Raw genomic sequence first — 21,819 nt, forward strand, 5'->3', positions numbered from 1 at the left:
TTAAATAAGCCCTTAGTTGAAAGTAACAAAAAAGAGTGTTGTTTGATACTTTATATTTATTCTTTAATTGATCAAATGACATTAATATACCTCCTTCAAAACAATCTCCTATATATCTAATCCCTTTTTGAAACCAATTATATAAAAGTTGATTATCCATTGTAAAAGGAATAAGTCTATTTTGAATTAAAGATCTCTTTGCTAATAAGGATTTCTTTGTCTCATCGTCAACATTTATCTTATTCCATAAATCAATCAAATGTTTTAATATAGGAGATTCTTTCTTTTCCCGTATCCATTTAGATTCCCATTTATATATAAAGTCTTCCGGTATGTTTTCTCCTATTTTATCTAGTTCTATTCTGATCCATGCTGGTTTGTCTTTCTCAAAAAAAGATGCAATACATCTAAGTTGATTTGCTTTATAATAATTCTTAAAATTTGGAAGTTGTAACCCTCCTAGCTCAAATTTCTATGTCAATTTTTCCAACGATATTCTTGACATCTTACCTTTCCAAAGAAACTTCCTCACATATTTATTCAGCTCTTGAAAAAACTTCTGGGGTAATTGTATTGGTAGTGATTGAAATAAGTATTGTAATCTAGGGAATATATTCATTTTTATGGTATTTACTCTACCTACTAATGTTATTGGTAATACCATCCATTTATCAAGATCTTCTTGAATTTTTTTCAATAGTGGTAAATAATTTAATTTGTATATGTTCTTTATATCATTATCGACTCTTATACCTAAATATTTTATACCATTTGCCGGCCATCTAAATTGGGTTATTGATCGACATTGATTATAGTCTCCTTTAGTAAGAGGTAAAATTTCACTTTTATCCCAATTTATTTTGTAACCTGATACTTTCCCATATTCTTCTAATCTATAGGATAATTTATGCAACGATTGCAATGGATTTGTTAGATAAAGCAGAACATCATCAGCAAATAAGTTAATCTTGTATTCTTCCTGGTTAACTCTAAAACCCTTAATATCTGGGTCCATTCTAATCAATTCAGCTAATGGCTCTATTGCCAACACAAATAAAGCAGGTGATAATGGACAACCTTGCCTAGTTGACCTTGTTAACTGAAATGGTGTTGAAATTTGACCATTTGTCACTACTTTAGCTTTGGGATTAGTATTTAAGGTTTTAATCCATTTTATAAAAGATACTCCTAATCCGTATTTTTCCAATACCTTAAATAAAAAATCCCACTCCAATCTATCAAATGCTTTTTCTGCATCTAAAGCAACTGCCACGCTCATTTCCTCCCTCTTCTGTGCTAAATGAATTATACTAAATAAGCGAGTTACATTATCTGCTGATTGTCTATTTTTAATAAATCCTGTTTGATCCATATGTACTCATTTTGGTAAGTATTTAGATAATCTATTAGATAAGATTTTTGCTATTATTTTATAATCAGTATTTAATAAAGAAATCGGTCTATATGATGATGGCTTTAATGGATCTCTATCTTTTTTTGGCAATACTATTAAAATGGCTGTCGAAAAAGATTCTGGAAGTTTATGCGTTCTTTCCGCTTGGTGTATTAACTCCATAAGAGGAGGAATTAATAAATCTTTAAACTTTTTATAGAATTCAGGCGGAAAACCATCTTCTCCTGGAGATTTATTACTTTGAAGTGATCCTAGGGCTTCTTCGACCTCTTTCAATGTAAAAGGCATATCTAATCCCTTCTGTTCTTCCGTATTTAATTTTGGAAGAGTTATTTGTGATAGAAACCTTTCTATCTTGACATTGTCATTTTGTGATTCTGATTTGTACAACTCAGAGTAAAAACTCTTAAAAGCTTCATTAATTTCTAAAGGTTTATAAGTAATTTTATTTACTCTTGTTCGAATTGCATTTATTGTTTTAGAAGTCTGATCTGTTTTTAGCTGCCACGCAAGAACTTTATGTGATCTTTCACCTAGTTCATAATATCTTTGTTTAGTTCTCATAATTGCTTTTTCTGTTCGATATGTTCGGAGAGTATTATATTGTAACTTCTTGTTAATAAGTTGTCTTCATTTTTCTTCTGTCATATTTCTTTGGGATCTTTTTCTAATTTTGTAATCTCTTTTTCCAATTGATCTATCTCTATCATATATTCCTTCTTAATTTTAGAAGTATAACTTATTATCTGACCTCTCAAGTATGCCTTCATTGCTTCCCACACTATAAATATATCAACTGAATGTGAACTTATATCTAAAAAGAACTGAATCTGTTTTTTCATAAAATCACAAAAGTCTTGACGTTTTAATAATATTGAATTAAATCTCCACCTATAAACTGATTCCTCTTTATCTATCATTATCATTATTAAAGGAGAATGATCTGACAATATTCTTGCTTTATATTCCATATTTTTCACTCTATCTTGAATATTCGTTGATAATAGGAAAAAATCTATCCTTGAATATGTTTTATGTCTATTTGAATAAAATGAATAATCTCTATCTTTTGGATTAATTCTTCTCCATATATCAATCAGATTTAAGTCTTTCATCAATGATAGAGTTAATTTTACTGCTTTTGATTTTGTAACCTTTGTTGATCTATCTAAAACTGGATCTAGACAAAAATTAAAATCTCCACCTATTAATATTTTATCATGTGCGTTAGCCAAATTCAAAAAGACCTCCTGTATGAATTTTACATCATTTTCATTTGGTGCATAAATGTTCATAAGGGTCCATAGTTCTGAAAAAATTTGACAGTGTATAATTAGATATCTCCCCGCCGAATCAATTAATACGTTTTGTATTTTAATTGGTAGATTTTTGTTAAGCAAAATTGCAACTCCTCTCGCCTTTGAATTAAATGAAGCTGCAATAACATTTCCAACCCAGTCTTTTTAATTTCTGATGTTCTGTGTCTGTTAAATGAGTTTCTTGTAAAAAAAGCTATATCTGTTTTCATTTTTTTAATATATGTTAAAATTCTTTTTCTTTTTACTGGCCCATTAAGCCCATTAACATTAAAACTTAAAAAATTTAGTAGATTAGTCATTTTTTTAAATTATATTACTCCAATCTATAATAATACCTAATCTTTCAACTTTCGTGGTATCCTGGGAAATCTTTATAAAAATCTCCATGTTGCTATGTGTGTCCCCACCAATCATCCAGGCAAAAAGATAGAAGAAAATTAAAATATAAAGAAAAAAACAAAATACCCCCCTACTAATGTTGTGGAAAAAAAACACAACATTACCCCCCTCTGCTGTACGGGTCATGGCAACCGCCATGATTACACACGTGAATCCTGCAGTAACCGATCCAAAGCTCCCCAGCCCCACCGCAACACAAAAAAGTATATGTATAAGAAGAGGAAAAAAAAATACTATTCTCATTTAGTATTCCTAAAATTTTGCTTTTCTCTTCTATAATATCCATAAATGTCCATCACTTCTGTTCGTTGGGTCTATCTTCATCTTTAATCCATTACGTTTGGAAGCCTCTATATGTAATTAATGAATAGATGGAAGTTCTTGTACAAACTCCTCCACTTTTCGATAATCGGGAAAAAAAATTTTTCCCTCCTCCAAAAAAATTATCAGTGTTGCTGGATGACGCATTGTAAATTTATAACCCTTTACCCATAAGGCTTTTTTCACTGGGTTAAATTCCTTCTTTCTCTTCAACAGGTTGTAACTTATCAGGATAAACTATCAGGATAAAAAAGTACTGGTTTCCCTGCTATCATCAATGGCCCGTTTCTATTTTTGGCACTTTGGGCAGCGGCCTTCAGGATCTTTTCTTTGTCTTGGTATCATAAGCATTTTATCAAAATTGATCGTGGGTTTTGATCAGCTCGAGGTCTTGACCTTAAGGATCTATGAACCCTTTCGATCTCAATTGGAATTTCTCCTTCCATTTCCAATTTTTCAGGGATCCATTTTTGAAAAAAATTTATTGGATCTTCTCCTTCTATATCTTCTTTAAGTCCAACAATTTTAATATTATTTCGTCTACTGAAATTTTCAAGCTTATCAATTTTTTCCATAAATTGTTTTCTTTCTGATGCCCAAGCAGCATTTTCATTTTCTATTTTGTCCATTCTTTCAACCATGTCCTCTGTTGTAGTTTCCAAGTCCGTAATTCTTTTTTCCATTTTTTCCTGTCTCTATTATTTTATCAAGCATAATCTCCATTTTGGTCATTTTTTTTCGAGTATTTTTTGATTATTTTTAATTACTTTTAATGTGTCTAATTTACGCATTATTTGCCTCAAAGTCTTTTCTATATTTCTAGAAGGACTTTTAACTTCTTCTTCATCTGATCCTTCCGAGAGATTTGACTCTCCCTCCGATTCGCTATCACTTTCAGTTGCAGTGGTAGCTGGGCTTTGTAGTTTTTGTTGCTCCCGTTTGCGCATGCTCCATCCTTCGCGTTTGCGCAGCTCACGATGGCCTTTCCCTTTAGGAATGGCCAATGTTGCCGCAGTCTCCTGTTCCGTATTGTCGGTGGTATAATGCACCTGAGACCGCGGTTCCTCGGTAGACGCGGGCCTTGTTCTTGTTCCAACTTGCATAATCTTCCCGGTATTAGTTTTCTTCATCTTCCTTCTTTGAGGCATAGCTTGACACAATCCGGAGTAGTTTATAAGTAACTTTTAGAAGGTACTGACTAACTTTTCTTCATTTAGACATTAATTTATTAACTTTTTACGGGAGAGCTGGGTTCCAGCGTCTCGATCCTACGTCATCACGTGACGTCCCCCATGGTATTAGTTCTTAATAGTTATGGGAGGAATTCATTCAGTGCACCCAAATGAGCAAAATCAGGCAGACACGTAGTGCAGATAATGGACTGCCTTCATACAATGCCGGGTGAAACATTTAAAAGAATGAAAAGATTAGATATTGTTGGTCAATTTATTGAAAAGGATATGCCAGAATAGTATTTTTTGGAGAGTTTCTCACGAACCAGCGTACTCATGAAGCTATCACCCCTTGTTTCTCATGGATGCCGGAAGGCCAAGTATACAGCCTATTCAAATATTTATATTTTTCTTTTGAACCTGGTTGAGCATAAGCTGAAAATTCAGTAAAATATTACTGATTGACTGGAACAAATATGGCTGTTAACAATACCAAACATAATTCAACATTACTCAGTGGAAAACACAAACTGCCTTAACAAGAACCAGCTGTTCTACACATTCACTCAGTGTTGCTCAAAAGAGCCCTTAATAAATTCTGAACCAGGAATAAACAAAAGAATAGAAGACTGTATTTTACCTACTACGGGTCTTTCCTGACTGGGCAGAGATACTCCAATTTACTTGGACAACAGTAAACATAGAACATAGAAAACCTGCAGCACAATACAGGCACTTTGGCCCACAATGCTGTGCCGAATACGTACTCACTTTAGAAATTATCTAGCATTACGCATCGCCTGCTATTTTTCTAAGCTCCGTGTACCTATCCAAGAATCTCTTAAAAGACCCTATTGTATCCATCTCCACCACCATCACCGGCAGCCCATTCCACACACTCACCACTCACTCTGTTAAAATCTTACCCCCGACATCTCCTCTGTAGCTACTTCTAAGCACCTTAAAACTATGCCCTCTTGCATTAGCCATTTCAGCCCTGACAATCCACACTATCAATGCCTCTTATCATCTTAAAGCACTTCTATCAGGTCACCTCTCATCCTTCCTCACTCCAAGGAGAAAAGTCAGTGTTCACTCAACGTATTCTCATAAGGCATGCTCCCCAATCCAGGCAACATCCTTGTAAATCTCCTCTGCACCCTTTCTATGGTTTCCACATCCTTCCTGTAATGAGGCAACCAGAACTGAGCACAGTACTCCAAGTGGGGTCTGACCATGGTCCTATATAGCTGCAACATTACCTCTCGGCTCTTAAACTCAATCCCATGACTGATGAAAACCAATGCACCATATGCCTTCTTAACCAGAGTCAACCTGCACAGCAGCTTTGAGTGTCCTATGGACTCAGACCCCAAGATCCCTCTTATCTTCCACACTGCCAAGAGTCTTGCCATTAATACTAGATTCTGCCATCATATTTGAACTACCAAAATGAACCACCTCACACTTATCTGGGTTGAACTCCGTCCAGATTTGCATCCTATCGATGTCCTGCTGTAACCTCTGACAGCCCCCCACACTATCCACAACAACCCCAACCTTTGTGTCATCAGCAAATTTACTAACCCATCCCTCCTCTTCCTCATCCAGGTCATTTATTAAAAATCACAGAGAGAAAGGGACCCAGAACAGATCGCTGAGACACACCACTGGTCACCAACCAAGAAGCAGAATATGACCTGTCTACAACCACTCTTTGCCTTCTGTGGGTAAGCCAATTCTGGATCCACAAAACAAGGTCCCCTTGGATCCCATGCCTCCTTACTTTCTCATTAAGCCTTGCATGGGGTACCTTATCAAATGCCTTGCTGAAGTCACTGCTACATTCACTGCTCTGTCTTCAACGTGTTTAGTCACATTCTCAAAAAATTCAATCAGGCTCGTAAGACACGACCTGCCTTTGACAAAGCCATGCTGACTATTCCTAATCATATTATGTCTCTCCAAATGTTCATAAATCCTGCCACTCAGTATCTTCACCATCAACTTACCAACAACTGAAGTAAGACTCACTGCTCTATAATTTCCTGGGCTATCTCTACTCCCTTTCTTGAATAAAGGAACAACATCCGCAACCCTCCAATCCTCTGGAACCTCTCCCGTCCTCACTGATAATGCAAAGATCATTGCCAGAGGCTCAGCAATCTCCTCTCTCGCCTCCCACAGTAGCCTGCGGTATGTCCCATCCAATACTGGTGACTTATCCAACGATGCTTTCCAAAAGCTCCAGCACATTCTCTTTCTTAATGTCTATATCCTCAAGCTTTTCAGTCAGCTGCAAGTCATCCTCACAATCGCAAAAGTTTTTTCCCCGTAGTGAATATGAAGCAAAGTATTCATTAAGTACCTCTGTTAATTCCTCCAGTTCCATACACACTTCTCCTCTGTCACACTTGATTGATCCTATTCTCTCACATCTTATCCTCTTGCTCCTCACATACTTGTAGAATGCCTTGGGGTTTTCCTTAACCCTGTCCGCCAAGGCCTTCTCATGGCCCCTTCTGGCTCTCCTAATTTCATTCTTAAACTCCTTTCTGCTAGCCTTATAATCTTCTAGATCTCCACCATTACCTAGTTTTTTGAACCTTTTGTAAGCTTTTCTTTTCTTCTTGACTTGATTTTCTATAGCCGTTGTACACCATGGTTCCTTGTCCCAGTCTCATTGGATCGGAGCTATGCAGAATGCCATGCAAATATCCCCTGCAGATTTGCCACATTTCTGCTGTACATTTCACTGATAACATCTGTTCCCAATTTATGCTTCCAAGTTCCTGCCTGATAGCTTCATATTTCCCCTTACTCCAATTAAATGCTTTCCTAACTTGTCTGTTCCTATCCCTCTGTAATGCTATGGTAAAGGAGATAGAATTGTGATCACTATCTCCAAAATGCTCTCCCACTGAGAGACCTGACACTTGACCAGGTTCACTTCCCAATACCAGATCAAGTACAGCCTCTCCTCTTGTAGGCTTATCTACATATTGTGTCAGGAAACCTTCCTGAACATACCTAACAAACCCCACCCCATCTAAACCCCTTGCTCTAGGGAGATGCCAATCAATATTTGGGAAATTAATATTTCCCACCACGACAACCCTGTTATTATTACATCTTTTCAGAATCTGCCTTCCTATTTGCTCCTCGATTTTCCTGTTACTATTGGGTGGTCTATTAAAAAAAAAACACCCAGTAGAGTTATTGACCCCTTCCTGTTTCTAACTTCCACCGAGTAAACAACTCAGTAGACAATCCCTCCATGACTTCCTCCTTTTCTGCAGCCCTGACACTATTACTGATCAGCAATACCATGCCCCCACCTCCTTTGCCTCTCTCCTTGTCCCTTCTGAAACATCTAAAGCCTGGCACTTTAAGTAGCCATTCCTGTCCCTGAGCCATCCAGGTCTCTGTAATGGCCACAACATCATAGCTTCAAGTACTGATCTATGCTCTAAGCTCATTCGCTTTGTTCATGATACTCCTCACATTAAAACAGACTCATCTCAAACCATCAGTCTGAGCGCATCTCTTCTCTATCACCTGCCTATCCTCCCTCTCATACTGCCTACAAGCTTTCTCTATTTGTGAGCCAACCGCCCTTTCCCTCCATCTCTTCAGTTTGGTTCCTACCCCCCATCAATTCTAGGTTAAACTCTTCCCCAATAGCCTTAGCAAACCTCCCCACCAGGATATTGGTCCCTCTCAGATTCAAGTGCAACCATCCTTACTGTACAGGTCACGCCTGCCCCAAGAGAAGTCCCAATGATACAGAAATCTGAACCCTTGCCCCCTGCTCCAATCTCTCAGCCACACGTTTATCCTCCACCTCACTCTATTCCTATACTCACTGTTGCATGGCACAGGCAGTAACCTCGAGATTACTGCTCTCATACTCCTGCTTCTTAGCTTCTTTTCTAACTCCCTGTATTCTGTTTTCTGGACCTCCTCCCTTTTCCTACCTATGTATTCGGTACCAATATGTACCACAATCTCTGGCTGATCACCTTCCCACTTCAGGATATCGTGGAAAAACAGAAAAGACTAGAAATAATTTGTAATGATAATAAATATTGTGCTAATCAGCAGTAGCTTTGTAGTCTACAAACAAGAAGCCATTTCACTTCATATAGTTGTGGACATGCAATCAAATCAGCAAACATTATAGCTGAATCTGGGGCAAACTATTCAATTTTGAATTAGTTTAAGCAAAACTATGTAAAGAATAATGACCTATTTAATTCAGTGATTGCATAACAGGGTACAAAGGAATGGGTTTCTTGATTAATGCACATCTACAATTCTGTCTCTGGGTAAGTCTCAATGGAAATTGTATTCAAACTGAAATACTGTTATTTAATTGGTTACTATGTGATAAACTAACAGCTTGACTGAAGCTATTGATCAAGAGTCATACAGTGGCTCAAGATTAAGCTTTATGTACTTTGTTACAAATATGTGGCACTGCTAGAAAATGCAAGGTACAGTAAAACCCTTATAACCCAGCATACTCAGAACTCAGACTGCCAAACTTTCTGGATTAATAGATGTCATTTCAATTAATATCACCATGCACTTCAACTTGACTTAAAAAAAACCAGATGTTACTTAGTATAAGAAATACTGTGTAACCAGGTATGATTAAATAGAGGCTCCAATGAGCAGAAAGTGGGACAGGGTGGAGGGTGGGAAGAGATGGTATAGGAATTGGGTCCTTAGCCAGTGAGAAATGAAAGTATAAGAAATAGGATAGGAGGAGAGGGGAGAATGGAAGAACTGAACAGGAACTCAAGTCCCAGTGGGCAGGAAAGTGCGGAAATGGCATGAGTGAGAAGGGCGGAAGGCAGTGAGACCTACATAATCTTATCAGACATGCACTGAAGTATCACGATTTCCAAATCATTAGATGGTGAATGATTAGAATTGTATTGTCTACACTTTAAACCTGCCCAACTTCGTTAAAAAGAAAGAAAGTTAAGTGTGCCATGAGTAAATTGAGAAGATTTGGAAAGGATGCTCAACACCAGAAAACCTTATTGAGCATTGGTAAGAACTGTCCTGAACAATTATTTAATATACAGTTGACAACTAGATCAGATGAGAGTGAAATGGTAATAAACCTCTCCAAAAACTGCTCCATCCAGAAGAAAATGGAGAATTAAGCTGTTATCTATGTAAAAAGGGTCCCAAATGCAGAAGCAACCCTAAAAGATGATTTGTTGTCATAAACAATAGAATTGACTGCCAGAGACTGGGTAGACAGAAAAAAAATCTCAAAACTCAGGGCAGAAAGCCTTTGCTTCTGACTTCTCTGAGAAGTTAATGAGGATTAATCACCTGCGATATCATAAGTGTATTTAGTCTAAACGCTTCAGTTAAGTGCTGTTCAAGCATTTATATCTCCTTACAGATCTATTAGATGTAAAACTGTAAGCGCTTGAGTTAGTTTAAGGAACTGGTACATCACCAAAATTTCAATTTCTATTTTAAATAAGCTATGAAATCTATTTGGTCCACCAATAACATTTAAATTTTGTAATGAACACAAATCACTTAACCTTCATTCTACTACAAGATGTCACTTAAAGCAATGGACAATTTCATAAAATTTCAACATTCAACAGTAATCTTTTTTTAAATCAGCAGGATCAAACATTTAGAAAGCATGCTTACCTCCACTGGTTGAGATGGAATTTTTAGTTTCGAAAGTAGTACTTTGTTGCCAGACTTCATTTCTGCCAGACTGCTACCATGAGACTGGCTACTATAATGCTCAGAAGGTATCTTCGGTTCTACTGATTCATTAGGCGCTTGATCCTGTCCATCCATTGGCCTTACATATGCAGTGGGCTTCTGTAACATGGAACTGGGTTTGGACATCAATGCAGGAGTGAAAGATTGAGAAGTATGCTGCCCACTAGCAGAAAAGGTATGAACACGCGATGGAGAATCCCAGGTAGCATCCAGATCACGGGGAGATTTGGACCGATGGCGCTCTTTACTATGGTGGTCGCTTCCTAGAGACCTGGAAAGATTTGAACTTAAAGACGAAGAAACTGCAGGTGGCTTTGCTGGACTGACTGAATGGGACTTTGAATGTTCAGATCCATGCTGCCCACTTCTCTTACGATTGCTACTGTATGAATCACGATCATGTCTCTGGCTACTGCCACTCCCAGTACTGCTGCTGCTACCACCGTGTCTTTGGCTACTGCCATGGCTACTCTGCAGGCCTGAATTTGATCTCTTTTGTGACTGTGATGAAGTACTAGGAGCAGAGGCTGCCGGACCCACTGGAGTCCATTTACTGCTTTGGTGAGATGCACTGTGTCTTTGCTCAGCAAAGAAAGCTTGATCAGATTTCTCATCTGTAGTTGATGCAACTGTCCCTTTGGGTATGTCATTGAATTTTTGAAGAGACCTGTCTCCTATGAAGTCTTTCATTTCATCATAATTTCCCAACATGCTCTGGATTCTGCTGGAAAGTTTATCTTCTGTTCTCCCCTGTTTTGATTAAAAAATGTTTTAGCCAACTGTGAGAGTAACAATAATAATTAATCACCAATAATTATCAGAAAACTTGCAGATGACACCATGACACCAAGATCGAGGGCAAGAAAGGCCATCAAGTTTGCAGCGGGGTCTGGACTACCTGGAAAAATGGGTAGAAAAGTGGCTGATGGAATTTAATGCAGTAAATGTGAGGTGTTGCAGTAAATATGAGGTGTTTCAGTTTGGGAAAACAAACCAGGGTAAGACTTACACAGTGTAAAGAAGGGCAATGAAGATTGCCGTAGAACAGTGGGCTCTGGGCATACAGATCCATAATTCCTTGAAACTGGTGTCACAAGTAAATAATGTCATAAGAAGAATTTTATGGCAAATTGGCCTTCATAAATCAAAGCACTGAGTGCAGGAGTTGGGAGATTATGTTGAAGTTGAAGTGTGTAGTTTTGTTCAAAAACCTACAGGAAAGATATCAATAAGATTGAAAGAGCACAAAGAAAATTTACAAGGACGGTGCTGGTACTTGAGGACCTACGTTATAGGGAAAAGTTGAATAGGTTAGTACTTCATTCCCTTGAATGTAGGAGATATGATCGGGGTGTATAAAATTATGAGGGGTTTATTAGAGTTAATGTAAATAGGCTTTTTCCACAGAGGTTGTGTGAGAGTAGAAGTGAAGGTCATAGGTTAAGTGTGTAAGGTGAAATATTGAAGGGGATTTCTTCACTCAGGTGTGGTGCGAGTGGGGAACAAGCTGCCAGTGGAGGTGGCGGATGCAGGTTCCATTGCAACATTTGAGAGAAGTTTGGATAAGTACATGGATGGAAGAGGTATGGGGAGTTCTGGTCCAGATGTGAGGCAATGAGGCTTGACAGAGTAATAGCTTGGCACAGATTAGATGGGCTGCAGGGTCTGTTCCTTGGCTATAGTGCTCTGACTATGAGCACGAATAAGGAGAGCAGAAGGCATGAATACTTACATTCTGCATTTCAAATAAAGCTGTCATATTTACAGATGACGACTCAAATACAATAAATCACAATTGGACAGCATGGCTTTTAACACCATAAATACAGAACTATATTATGAGATGCAGTTAGAATTAACAGTGTAAGAGCACTCATATAGTTTACAATACAATCAATTTAAATACAAAATCGAATTGCAAGAGCATATAAAGTATGCAAACAAAATGGAATATCGAACTAACTCTGCTCAGAAAGCAAACATGCCCACTAAAATGTCTGAAATTCCCCAAGATGCCTGATTAGCCATCTTTGAACTCCTTCAGCAAACACCAGAAGCTCCCCTTTAACACCCCTCATATCCATGGCAACAGGACAAAGTAATGACTTAAAACCCTTATAAAATGAAATTCCTGACAATTGTAGCTCCTCAAAAAGAATCTTTTTCTGTTAGAAATTACAATAGGAAAGCTAGGATCATTCTGCAAAATAATCGATTGATTTAAGTGTCAGTCGAATTTGTACAAAATTTGGTTTACTGAAATGCACACTTCTTTTGCACTGTATAGAGCAAACTAACTATTTAACATATACTTTTTAATTTATGAATGCTTAATTCTACTTCCACTACAATTATGCCCTGGCTATTGAATCAATAAGACTGCGAATTTGTGGATCTCATCTTTTACCTGCATCCTTTAATGGACATTCATCCAAGAAAATTAAATTAACTCTATTTAATACAACTGATTTCAAAATGAATTTTTCATTCTATAAGCCATTTCTTTCCACTGAAATTAATGAAATTGATGAAACTATACCACCTTTTGCAATGTAACTGCTAAGAAAATGCAGGACATTGGTGCTCTATCACGGAACACACTAGTTGCCCAACACTGGAGGACACCTTCTCAAGAACCTTAGGACTTCCATTTTTATGAAAATTTCAATTTTTCTTGCCTTAAAAAGTTGCACCCAATGGGTTTGGGATTTGAGTTTATTATAAGACACTGCAGAGTTTAAAGCAAAATCAGCAATTGCTTTCAGTTTCAGGATTGATTGAGACAACCTCTCTAAAGGAAACAATTTGAACCTATAGATATATTGATGACTGAAAAGATGCTGAATGAGATGGTCAAAGCCCTTGGCATTGTCAGTACATCTGGGTTATTAGATGCAGAGAAAAAAAATCTTTCCTGAAACACGTTACTTACAAACATAAAAATATAGCTGAAAAAGATTTGATGAAAGCCTAATAAGATTCTCACTAGCAAGAAGATTTCAACTTCCGATGCCTGTGGATTCCAGAATACGTGTAAATCACTAAAGTTGATTTAACTTCAAACATCAAACTTCAATGTGAACCACTGTACATTACGCACCTTGAAGGGTCTAAAAGCTTCACAAACTCAGTGCATTTTCAGCAGCTGTAACAGAAACCTTTCTATGTCTATCAATAACTGGTAATTTCTGACCAGGTGGACTCCAAAATGTGTTTTGTCATCAATAATTATCAATATAGGATCACAAAGGGCAAGTCACCTTGCATCTTACCGTCACTAAACGATATAGGTAAAAAACGGGATGAGGTCCTACAAGGTGAATTTAGGGAGTTAGGAGATAAACTAAAAAGTAGGACCACAAAGGTAATAATCTCTGGATTACTACCAGTGCCACGTGCTAGTCAGAGTAGAAATAGGAGGATATTTCAGTTGAATACGTGGCTTGAAAAATGGTGCAAGGGGGAAGGATTCAAATTTCTGGGGCATTGGAACCAGTTCTGGGGGAGGTGGGACCGGTATAAACAGGACGGTCTGCACCTGGGCTGGACTGGAACCAATGTCCTAGGGGGAGTGTTTGCTACTGCTGTTCAGGAGCCTTTAAACTAATGTGGCAGGGGGATGGGAACAAATGCAGAGAGACAGAGGGGTGTAAAATGAGGGTAGAAGCAAAAAGTAGTAAGGTGAAAAGTAAAAGTGGCAGGCAGGCAAATCCAGGACAAAAAGCAAAAAGAGCCACTTTTCAACATAATTGTATAAGGGCTAAGAGTGTTGTAAAATCAAGCCTTAAGGCTTTGTGTGTCAATGCGAGGAGCATTCGTAACAAGGTGGATGAATTGAATGTGCAGATAGTTATTAATAAATATGATATAGTTGGGATCACAGAGACATGGCTCCAGGGTGACCAAGGATGGGAGCTCAACATCCAGGGATATTCAATATTCAGGAGGGATAGACAGGAAAGAAAAGGAAGTGCTGGTTAGAGAGGAGATTAGCGCAATAGAAAGGAAGGACATTAGCCTGGAGGATGTGGAATTGATATGGGTAGAGCTGCATAACACTAGGGGGCAGAAAACACTGGTGGGAGTTGTGTACAGGCCACCTAACAGTAGTAGTGAGGTTGGGGATGGCATTAAACAGGAAATTAGGAATGCGTGCAATAAAGGAACAGTAGTTATAATGGGTGACTTCAATCTACATATAGATTGGGTGAACCAAATCAGTAAGGGTGCTGAGGAAGAGGATTTCTTGGAATGTATGCGGGATGGTTTTCTGAACCAACATGTCGAGGAACCAACTAGAGAGCAGGCCATTCTAGATTGGGTACTGAGCAATGAGGAAGGGTTAGTTAGCAATCTTGTCGTGTGAGGCCCCTTGGGTAAGAGTGACCATAATATGGTGGAATTCTTCATTACGATGGAGAGTGACATAGTTAATTCAGAAACAAAGGTTCTAAACTTAAAGAAGGGTAACTTTGAAGGTATGAGATGTGAATTAGCTAAGATAGACTGGCAAATGATACTTAAAGGGTTGATGGTGGATATGCAACGGCAAGCATTTAAAGATCGCATGGATGACCTACAACAATTGTTCATCCCAGTTTGGCAAAAGAATAAACCAGGGAAGCTAGTGCACCCGTGGCTGACAAGGGAAATTAGGGATAGTATCAAGTCTAAAGAAGAAACACAAAAATTAGCAAAAAAGCGGCACACCTGAGGACTGGGAGAAATTCAGAGACCAGCAGAGGAGGACAAAGGGCTTAATTAGGAAAGGGAAAAAAGATTATGAGAGAAAGCAGGCAGGGAACATAAAAACTGACTGTAAAAGCTTTTATAGATATGTGAAAAGAAAAAGATTAGTCAAGGCAAATAGAGGTTCTTTACAGTCAGAAACAGGTGAATTGATCATTGGGAACAAAGACATGGCAGACCAATTGAATAACTACTTTGGTTCTGTTTTCACTAAGGAGGACATAAATAATCTTCAGGAAATAGTAAGGGACCGGGGGTCTAGTGAGATGGAGGAACTGAGGGAAATACATGTCAGTAGGGAAGTGGTGTTAGGTAAATTGAAGGGATTAAAGGCAGATAAATCCCCAGGGCCAGATGGTCTGCATCCCAGAGTGCTAAAGGAAGTAGCCCAAGAAATAGTGGATGCATTAGTGATAATTTTTCAAAACTCCTTAGATTCTGGATTAGTTCCTGAGGATTGGAGGGTGGCTAATGTAACCCCACTTTTTAAAAAAGGAGGGAGAGAGAAACCGGGGAATTATAGACCAGTTAGTCTGACATCTGTGGTGGGGAAAATGCTAGAGTCGGTTTTCAAAGATGTGATAACAGCACATTTGGAAAGAGGTAAAATCATCGGTCAAAGTCAGCATGGATTTGTGAAAGGAAAATCATGTCTGACGAATCTTATAGAATTTTTGAAGATGTAACTAGTAGAGTGTAACTAGTAGTTTGCGGATGACATGAAGCTGGGCGGCGGTGTTAGCTGTGAGGAGGATGCTAAGAGGATGCAGGGTGACTTGGATAGGTTAGGTGAGTGGGCAAATTCATGGCAGATGCAATTTAATGTGGATAAATGTGAGGTTATCCACTTTGGTTGCAAGAACAGGAGAACAGATTATTATCTGAACCATGGCCGATTAGGAAAAGGTGAGATGCAACGAGACCTGGGTGTCATTGTACACCAGTCATTGAAGGTGGGCATGCAGGTACAGCAGGCGGTGAAAAAGGCAAATGATATGTTGGCATTCATAGCAAAAGGATTTGAGTACAGGAGCAGGGAGGTTCTACTGCAGTTGTACAAAGCCTTGGTGAGACCGCACCTAGAATATTGTGTGCAGTTTTGGTCCCCTAATCTGAGGAAAGACATTCTTGCCATAGAGGGAGGTACAGATAAGGTTCACCAGATTGATTCCTGGGATGGCAGGACCTTCATATGAAGAAAGACTGGATCGACTAGGCTTATACTCGCTGGAATTTAGAAGATTGAAGGGGGGATCTTATTGGAACGTATAAAATTCTAAAGGGATTGGACAGGCTAGATGCAGGAAGACTGTTTCCAATGTTGGGGAAGTCCAGAACGAGGGGTCACAGTTTAAGGATAAAGGGGAAGCCTTTTAGGACCGAGATGAGGAAAAACTTCTTCACACAGAAAGTGGTGAATCTGTGGAATTCTCTGCCACAGGAAACAGTTGAGGCTGGTTCATTGGCTATATTTAAGAGGAAGTTAGATATGGCCCTTGTGGCTAAAGGGATCGGGGGGGGGGGTATGGAGAGAAAGCAGGTACAGGGTTCTGAATTGGATGATCAGCCATGATCATACTGAATGGCGGTGCAGGCTCAAAGGGCCGAATGGCCTACTCCTGCACCTATTTTCTATGTTTCTATGTTTCTATTTAAGGATAATTATTAGCTTTGCTCACCCATATTTACTGTACCTGTACTTTATACGGCTCAGCAAAGAGAGGGGAATTTCCAGAGAAAGTCTCTTCATTCTGCTGAATTCCTTGATTTCTCCGCTCTCGTTCTTTCATTCGTAGTACATTTCTATCTTCTCGGTTCATGTTGCTGAAAAGAAAAAAAAAAGAGCTAGGTCTCCTTTCACACAAATGTAGATGGCACATGAATTACATCTTACAACCTTCAATTCTTGAATTTGGTATGTTCACCAAATGCTACATAAATGCATACATTAAAAAAAAATAATCAATACACATTTGGAAACAACTTGCTTTAAATCAAGCTTTTCCTTCCCTATTTAAACACAAACTGAAATATGCTAGGTAACAGCCATCAAGAAAATAATTCCATGACCCCCTTATCACATACAGATGAAATAAGAATACCCTATTGAGATTCCATTTAATTTACATTGGATAAATGATCTCTCATATATTGCACCTTATAAATCAGGTACTGGAAGAATGCAATTATTAAACAAGAGGGGAAAATATATTTCCTCTCTAATGTTTATCATTTGTCATTAAACATAAGTGTAATTCTCAAAATGTAACCAAACTTTAATCTTAAGAGATTTAATTCACTTTTTGTCAATAAGGTTTTTGACTGCCTTTTTCTGTTTGAGACATTTAAAAATAATAAAAGCACATTACTGCTTTTTTTTAAAGCTGGCAAAGGGGCATTGACCAAGTTTTAAGTGTTTTAAGTGTAATCTTTCAACACTTAATCTTTCAACAGTAATGCTTCCGTGTGCAACTGTATGCTCTGTCTGCACTCAACTCTTAATTCAAGACTACAGAATGCTTGGACTACTAAAATGGCCCTTCATTTGAAACCGTTATGGAGCATAGGAATTCTTCAGATAGTAATTCCAATTCCAAAGGAGGATGTAGATGAATTACTTATTATCTAGCTCCATATTATTATGAGGGCAGGGGGTGATGGGGGAGGAGGGGGGGGGAAGTAGTGAGGGCAGAACTCTCATCTATGCTACATTGACAATAGCATTCATTTCTCCACTCCAACCTTTATCCAGTAGAGCAATCATTACTCTAATCTGCATCTGTGTACACAACGCAACTGAAAAATGTGAACGTCGACAGTGCTTCTCCTTATAGATGCTGCCTGGCCTGTTCCACCAGCATTTTGTGTGTGTTGTTTGAAAAATGTGAAAACTTGGGAGGCATCAACATGAGAAATATTAAACATAGTATCTCTTTAAAGTAGATAAATTGCCATAAAGAGTAAAACTTGAAATATTCAGCAGGTGAGATAGTATCTATGGCGAAAGAGTTAACTCAGGTTAATGAAAGTATGATTCACAAATAATCTAAAACAATGCTTTTATTTAAAATTTCTAGCATCTCCAGTTTTTGGCTTTTAGATACATTGATTACCTAAGATCAAATACATTGGATTCTGGATAACTAGGAAACATAAAGACCGGTGCATTTTGGCCTAATTAAGCAGTTGCCCCAACTGGCCGAAACTTCATGGAAATAGTTAAAAAGGTATTTAAAAAAGACAAACTACCATTTAACTGAGTAACAAATTGCGTTTAAATGAAATACAGAGCAAAATAGAATACTACCGACATTACTATAATACTATAAAACTGTATTAGCTCCTAATAATTATCAGAGGAATACATACAGAGTTCTTTGGATTGACTGTAAATGAACAAAATTAGTGTAGGTAATGCACTACCTTCATTGCCTTCTTCCAACAAGTAGCATCAAAAATCATTGCCTTTCAATTTGGTGTAGGTCGACCCAAATGAATAACATAACAGAAGCTTACGCAACAGACGCTATTTAAAAACTGTTTGCTCCAAGCATGATGTAGTGTCTGATGGCAGCAATGACGCTAGTTAAAATAAAACACAGCTGCATCCTCTAAATCTTAATTTTCATTGCAACATTTAAAATGAGTGTCGATTCCTTCAACTTCTTCATAGTTCTTAACTTGAAGTCGTGAAATCGTTTCAATTTCACTCCCGGGCATTTCTGGCATCTCCAGCCTGAATGCTTGGATCCAGTGAGTAAAATAGTTCAGAATTGTCCTACTGGTTATTTTTTTGCCAACTTCAATGATAGAAATCACTGCATTTTGAATACAAATACATGCACCTAGCGCTATTTAAAAACTGTTTGCTCTAACCATGGTGTAGTGTCTAAATGGCTACACGTGCACATAACTACACTAGATAGAAGTTGTTCCACAACAGTCTTCTGCTCCAATTAAGTGTCAAAGTATCCAAATAAATGAAGGAAATCCAGCAAATTTCTGTTAGTTTTTGTTGTTTAAGAGTAGTCCCAAAGTATATCCCAGATTGTTGAGGAGAGTGCTGAGAATCTAAACATTATTTCTCAATCCACCAACTACAGATTTAGTACCATACAATTGAAAAACAGCTACATTTTTAACTTTGTTTAGAAAGGACAAGTATTCATAGACAAGTCAGCCTATGTGTGATGGACTAATTATTGTAAAAAGATCTAACGTACAGTACAAAATGCCACTCAGAAAGATGCAGACTAACCTGGGGCAGATTGAATAATTTTACAACTAACAAGACTGAATATTTTGAGAAAATAAAAGTCAACAAGTGTTTCTGGATTTTAGCACATCCCTTTAACAAGAAATTGAGAAAATACTAATATTAGCATTCAAAGTAGATTTATTAAAGTATGTGTATGCTACCATATACTACTTGGATTTTTTGCAGGCATTTATAGAGAGAAAAAATACAATTTAATGAAAAAAACTACATAAACAAAGACTGACAAACATGCAAAATTCTGGAGGAACTCAACAAATATGGGGTGGAATAAACAGTCGATGTTTCGGGCCAAAACCTTTCATCAGGAGTGGACAGGAACAGGGTAGAAGTCTGAAAAAGGAGGGAAGGGAAGGGAAGGAGTACAAGGTGGCACAGCCAATGTACAAAAGACAACAAACTGCAAAAAAAAACTAAAAACATTAGTTGTAAAGAATACTTGAAAGTGAGTCTATAGGTCGTAGAATCAGTTCAGAATAGTGATGAATGAAGTTATCACTAGTTCATTCAGGAGCCTGATGGTTGTAAAGTAATAAGTGTTCTTGAACTGGGTGGTGTTGGACCCAAGTTCTTTTGTAGTAGTGAGAAGAGGGACAGAAGCGAAAACTGGTATGATCTTCTGATGCTGTAGCCCATCCACTTCGAGGCATGACATGCTGTGCTTTCAGAGATGCTCTTTTGCACACCACTTTTTGTAATGTGTGGTTAATACAGTTACTGTTAACTTTTGTCAGTTTGAACCAATCTGGCCATTCTACTGACCTCTCACTAACAATGCATTTTTACCCACAGAACTACTACTCACTGGATGTTTTTGTTTACTCTATAGAGACTACTCAGCGTGAAAATCCCAGGAGATCAGTAGTTTGCCCTGTATGGCATCAACAATCACTCCACGGTCAGTCGCTTAGATCACTCGGCTCGAAACGTTGACCATTCGTTTCAACGGATGCTGCCCGACCTGCTGAGTTCATCCAGCTTATTTGTACGTGTTGATTCCCCATTCTGATGTTTGGTCTGAACAGCAACTGAACCCCTTGACCATATCTGCATGTTTTTATGCATTTAAGTATTGCCACGATTGGCTGATTAGATGTTTGCATTAATGAGCAACTGTACTTAACAAAATGGCCACAATAAATATGCTAGTACCCCACATAAAATTATCAATTATCAATCCTAGAAATGTCAGTAAAAATTCTCTGCATCTTAAAAATACATCTTATGATTTATGTTTACTTTCTGTTTTGTAAAAACCTGCATTTCCAGAATCCACCTACTCTTAGTTCACAAAATAATTCCACGAAGTACAAGGATTTTCAGAAGTTTCATTATCAGAATCAGATTTATTATCACTGGTATATGTGGAGACATTTGTTGTTTTGAAGCAAGGCAAAGTAATTATAAATTACAAAAACAGTTAATGCAAAAGACATCATAAAGTGGTACTCATGACCCACAGATCTGATGGCAGAGGGGAAGAAGCTGTTCTTAAAACATTGACTGTGGGTCTTCAGGCTCCTGTGCCTTCCCCCATGGCAGTAACTCAAACAGGGCATATCCCAGATGGTGAGAGCTTTAACGATGAATGCTGCCTTCTTGAGGCATAAGATGTCCTCAACAGGCAATTCATATTTTTGTGACATTTTCAGCGATCATTTTAGTAAAAGGTAAGATTTTGATCATAAATGGAAACTCAAAGGAAAAGGAAGCAGATTATTATACAGCTTAGAATCAGGTCCTTGCATCCCACCTCAATCATGTTACCTGCACTAACCCAATGTGCGAAGCAATCGTAAAAGGCTTCAGTATATACTTACTCAGTGTGTGTGAAGCAATCGTAAAAGGGTTCAGTGATCTGAAAGCCACCCTCCCGTCACATCTCTTCTAACCAAAAAGGAATTTTCTTCTGCAGTCTTAAAGAAATAAGAAACCCAGTTACACAACAGCTACAACTGGGGCATCCCTTTCATGAAACTATAGTAAAACCAGAGAAAAGTATTCTGAAGATGACAAAGGAATGTTAGAATTCAACATATTTAAAGTCATTATCTTGCACCTTCACCCATCTCAAATTTCAAAACAAATTTTCAATGCCTTAATGAAGCTTCCTCCACCCAGTTGGTGAACAATATGTACTGCTTTTAGGTCAGCATATACTGTGCTTCCCAGGGTTGCTAATCAGGTAGCTAATCTAGCAACATCTGCAGAGCAGACAATAACTCAAGGCTTTTGTCATAAGGACTCTCATTGCATTCGTGTGCTTTTCACAACGTCCCGAACTAAGTATTTTATTTCATCAGATTTAGTGATTTCTATTTGCTTGATAATTCCATCCTATCTAGTTTAGATTTTGCGCTTGATAACTACCTTTCACATTCCACTCTAAAGTATCACCAT

The 21,819-nt window shown here is 37.9% G+C and overlaps 1 protein-coding gene across 6 annotated transcripts in view; it reads right to left on the reverse strand.

Annotated features, from left to right (window-relative positions):
- Positions 1 to 21,819, reverse strand: part of aff4 (AF4/FMR2 family, member 4) — a 117,848-nt gene that overhangs the window by 71,153 nt on the left and 24,876 nt on the right. For 4 of the 6 annotated variants that reach the window (XM_073067268.1, XM_073067271.1, XM_073067270.1 and 1 more), the window contains exons 2-4: positions 21,240 to 21,335; positions 16,838 to 16,967; positions 10,314 to 11,144 (exon numbers count right to left, since the gene is read on the reverse strand). In XM_073067268.1, coding sequence (XP_072923369.1) covers positions 10,314 to 11,144; positions 16,838 to 16,963 — 957 coding nt within the window. In that variant the 5' untranslated portion in view covers positions 16,964 to 16,967; positions 21,240 to 21,335. Of the gene's footprint in view, positions 1 to 10,313; positions 11,145 to 16,822; positions 16,968 to 21,239; positions 21,336 to 21,819 lie in introns of those variants that run through there. The other 2 variants (XM_073067267.1, XM_073067269.1) reach the window with 2 other exon arrangements.

This window comes from Hemitrygon akajei, chromosome 15 (genome assembly GCF_048418815.1).
Source record: "Hemitrygon akajei chromosome 15, sHemAka1.3, whole genome shotgun sequence".
Lineage (NCBI taxonomy): Eukaryota > Metazoa > Chordata > Chondrichthyes > Myliobatiformes > Dasyatidae > Hemitrygon > Hemitrygon akajei.